General features: G+C 44.2%; 1 protein-coding gene across 1 annotated transcript; it reads right to left on the reverse strand.

Moving 5' to 3' along the window:
- Positions 1 to 155: 155 nt before the first annotated feature.
- On the reverse strand, positions 156 to 3,794 carry LOC104503720 (THAP domain-containing protein 1-like; the record flags this gene model as incomplete). The annotated part of the gene is made up of 2 exons (XM_010153768.1): positions 156 to 620; positions 3,599 to 3,794. Coding segments are annotated over 2 exons (661 nt in total), but the record flags the coding sequence as incomplete, so codon positions are not given.
- Between the last annotated feature and the right edge of the window lie 287 nt (positions 3,795 to 4,081).

A 4,081-nucleotide genomic window follows, 5' to 3' on the forward strand; every position in this document is an offset into this window, starting at 1 on the left:
CCTTCCAACCCTAACCATTCTATTACTGTTTTATTTATAAAACATACTTATTTACTGTTTTAGAATTCTGGAGTCTTACACACAGAATTAGGGAGCATTTAGCTTTTAAACTAAATTTCTTGGCCTAGCAAAGTGAAAACTGATGTTCATGACTTCTAGGCAGGTACTTCCACAACTTCAAAATAGTCATTGGGCACAATCACGTAGCCTTTTCCTGCCAATATGTCTTTTTCCTTCTGAAACTGAACAATCTCCCTCAGTTTTTCAATTTGTCTTTCCTGACGCCGGCACCGCTGTTGTGCTGTCTTGAGCTTCTTCCGCAGTTTTTCCACTTGTTCCTCCAGCTGCTGAATTCTTTTTCGCTGATGAACTGTATCTTCTACAGTATAGTTGTGATCACAAAAAACAGCAAGATTGCTAGGGGTCTGGAGAGGAGGCATCAATAACCCAATACTTGGATCGACAAACCTGGCATCTATTTGAGATAAATGAAAAGAAGGAGTTGATGGAGATGTTGGTAGTGGAACTGGAGCTGCTGCTGGAGGGGGCGGTGGCGGGGGAGGGGGTGGTGGTGGAGGAGGTGGTACTGGACCTTCTGGCTGTTCTGCAAACTCTTCAGGCTAGAAAAAACAAGCAAAAAAGGTACATTTTCATGCTTAACATTGTTTACAACACAACTTCCTTACTACAGCCCCAGAAAAACATAAGCTACCAGGACTGAAATTCATAACAAAATTTCAAAGCCTACATTTTCAAAACTGACAAAAACAGTTCTCGGCCTGTTTTGTTTGGCTTTTAAACTGGAGTTATTTTCAAGCAGCTTTGTTTTCAGGGCTCTTTGAAATTCAAGTCCTTGGTGTCTGAAATAAAACAAAAACTGAAGAACGTAGAAATCACTTTCACTTGAAGACTTAGGTCAAATACATATCCACAAGTAGCCTAGTCACAAGAACGCAGGCTGCAGTTCCATAAAATAGAGTTCAGCTGACCTAATAACTCCTCACTGCGATCCCACTCCCCTCTGTCCCTCCCTCTTTCTGCTGCTTCTTACCCTTACATACTCTGAACTGGTCAGCTAACTTAATCAAAAACGTAGCTGAAGAAGATAATCCTCTGTTGAGCTAGAACAAGGGTCATCTACTGAGGAGGCTGATAAATTGGTAGAGCAGACAGGTAGACACAGCAAGGCCTCCATCTCAGCAACTGGAAGTGACTGTGTCACTGGTTTCAGGCTGCAGCATAAGCATTTGGTTTCCAAAGACATGATGAGCCAAAACAAACAGCTCTTTGAGAGCAAAGGAGCCCTCCAGCCCTGGTATTTACTCTTTGCTCAAACACAGTAAGTTGCTAAGATGACAGAAAGCTATTCACTCTCCCACCGTCACTGCAGAAATCTCCTGTCCTTTAGTAAAAGTCAAAGCAATGCAACAGGAGGTACACCTGCGCTGGTGTGTGGAAGGAGTGAGAATCAGGACGGCATGGCTGGCAGATAGGATGGAGCAGGGAGAGGCACGATTCTCCCTTTTGGCAGCAGTAGAATATTGATTGGCTCAACTCCACATGAAACTGCAGTCTTTATCATGCTGCTCTAGATAGGCTCATTTATACAGTTTAGGACAACACGGATCCCTCATCATCTGAGTACAGGCCAGAGCAGAGAATCTGAATCTTTCTGCCCCAAAAGAACACAATATAACTGAGAAATGCTTCTGGGCACACAATGACCAAAAAAAACCCCCCAAAAAAACCCCAAAAGCACTGTTCAAACAAAAGTTTGCACATTGCCTGTCAAAAAGACAGCCCAAGACATTCCCAACAAAAAAAGCACTGAACCGATTTTGAAAACTGGTATCAGGTATTACTTTCAAACTACCAGGTATTAATTTCAAACTTTCCCACTAAAAAACTATACAAGACAAAGATGTAATTGACAAAGAGAAATTCACCCGTGTTGGAAGCGCAAGCAAAAATGAAATCACTGCCAGACAGCTGAATCTACACAAAGACTTCTATTTGCAGCTCACCCAGCACATGGCACCTCTATAAATACATCACTACTGTCACAATTTGTCATGGAGAACAGATAGTCAGTATCAGTGACACATCATAAGTGAATTCTAATTAATTCTTACATCCAATAAGTGGTTATTCCGAGACTTAAGAAAAAGAATGCATTTCGAATCACATAATGCAAAAGACAAAAAGCTGTATTTCAAAATCAGTGTGGATTCAATTCCAAAACAACCACTACTTTTCTCCTTTGTTACTATGTTATTTCTTGAAGATATGTGACAGCTCGTTTAAAAGTGCCATGAGACAAACAGGAATAGCACTAAATCCTTCTCTGTAACTATCAGGTACTCTTTTGTGTTTCTGTACACCCAGGCATGATAATGAAATGGGGAATGCGGCTCACCACTAATCCTGCTGCACCGATCAAACTTTTGCAATTACCCTATACATCCATAGCAGGGAAGTGCGATCAAACAAAAAATTTAACACAGATGTAGTTACCTGGAAAGTGTCTTATATACCTTCTGTTTATATCCTCTTCTCTGTTACTATCCACTTCTAATTTTTCAAACACATTCCCTTTTTATTTCTCCATCAAATCCAATATTGTGCATTAAAAAAAAAAAAAAATCCAACAAGCAGAAGTCCCAGTTTTCCTTTGTGCACTTCATCCCATAACAGTCTTTCACCCCTAGACCCATCACATCCATTCTCTCTTTTGCCACCTCCTCTACGGCAGAGTAGCAAGAAACGTAATATTTTATATCCTTTATAGAAGTTAAGAGTCAATCTTCTCTGTACTTGTCCTGCAGTTATTACATCCAGAAGGAAGCACTCGTAACCTTAACTGCATCCCACTTCAAGATGCTTTAGCAACACCATGAAGGGAACAATACATCTCACAGGAGACTGCCATCAGAAGTTCAGAGAGAGAAGTTAGGGACCAGCCTGGCTTATGAACACATAGGCGACTATTAAGGCAAGACAGAGACGGTTTGAGCACAGACGGGTAGCAGGTGCAGCTACTGTTCTGCCCCTCTGGGTGCATCACACTTCTCTGCAAAGCCAGAGGGCAGAGCCCTTTAAATCGGATCGTGAAGTTTTAAAACTAAGGTCCATGCTCTCTTCAGTGTTAGCAGGAGCCACCAGGCAGCGTGGGAGAGTACAGTGCACTTTGCAAGTATTATTGCAGGCTCTCCACATAAGCCACAAATACAGATGAACAACTGAACTACAGGGCAACACTTTGTTACTTTGCTGCCGTACCATTCAATTCAGCACAAGGTTTTAACTGAAGTTACACCACTCAGGCTTTGGTGTACTCACACAAGAGCGGATCGAAGCTACTGCATGTCCGTACAACACTCTGCCTGCTCCAGAGCCTCGGACAGCTACATCTCCGCTCTCGTCAAAGCGAATGTGAGCAGCTCGTGGATGCACTTCAGCCACCTATGCCTCCACGTGCCTCCAGGTGCACAGGCTCAGCCTGTATATTTCACAACCTGCATCCTCTCTCGGCTACTCTGCTACACCAAGCTGCATACACGCCTTCCACTGCCTTGAAACAGGAGTGCTTTGGGTTTACCTTTTCACTGGGTTCGGTATAACAAAATATTGTGGGCACAGCATTTTCTTTCAGAAGCTTGTTGTTGCATTCCCTTTTAAAGCAGTCAGGAGTGAAGTGTTCTGAGCAGATGCTGCTATACTTGGTTGGCTTAAAGTTTTTCCTTTTAACAGCGGCTTCCCATTTCTTGCAAAGATCGGGTCTGGTGAGGGGAAACCTGTAAATAAGAAACACTTTCAGCTTTTCTAGAAAGATTTTTGACGCGGAGTCGGGTTACAGCGAAGCGCTGCGCTGACCGCCTGGCTCTTCTTCTGACGGGCTCACCGCCGGCGCCGAACCCCTCCTGCCCCCCTGGACGTGCCGGGCTGGGGGTCTCAGCCCTCCGAAAACCCGGGGGGGTCCCTCCCCCTGAAAGGCGAGGGGCATACTCCCCGACTTTCCTCTGAGAAACCCCTGGGGCAGGGAAAGCTCGGGGCTCTCCGCGGGCGGCCGTTGCGCTACGCC

The sequence above is a fragment of the Eurypyga helias genome, unplaced genomic scaffold, assembly GCF_000690775.1.
Source record: "Eurypyga helias isolate BGI_N326 unplaced genomic scaffold, ASM69077v1 Scaffold43546, whole genome shotgun sequence".
NCBI lineage: Eukaryota > Metazoa > Chordata > Aves > Eurypygiformes > Eurypygidae > Eurypyga > Eurypyga helias.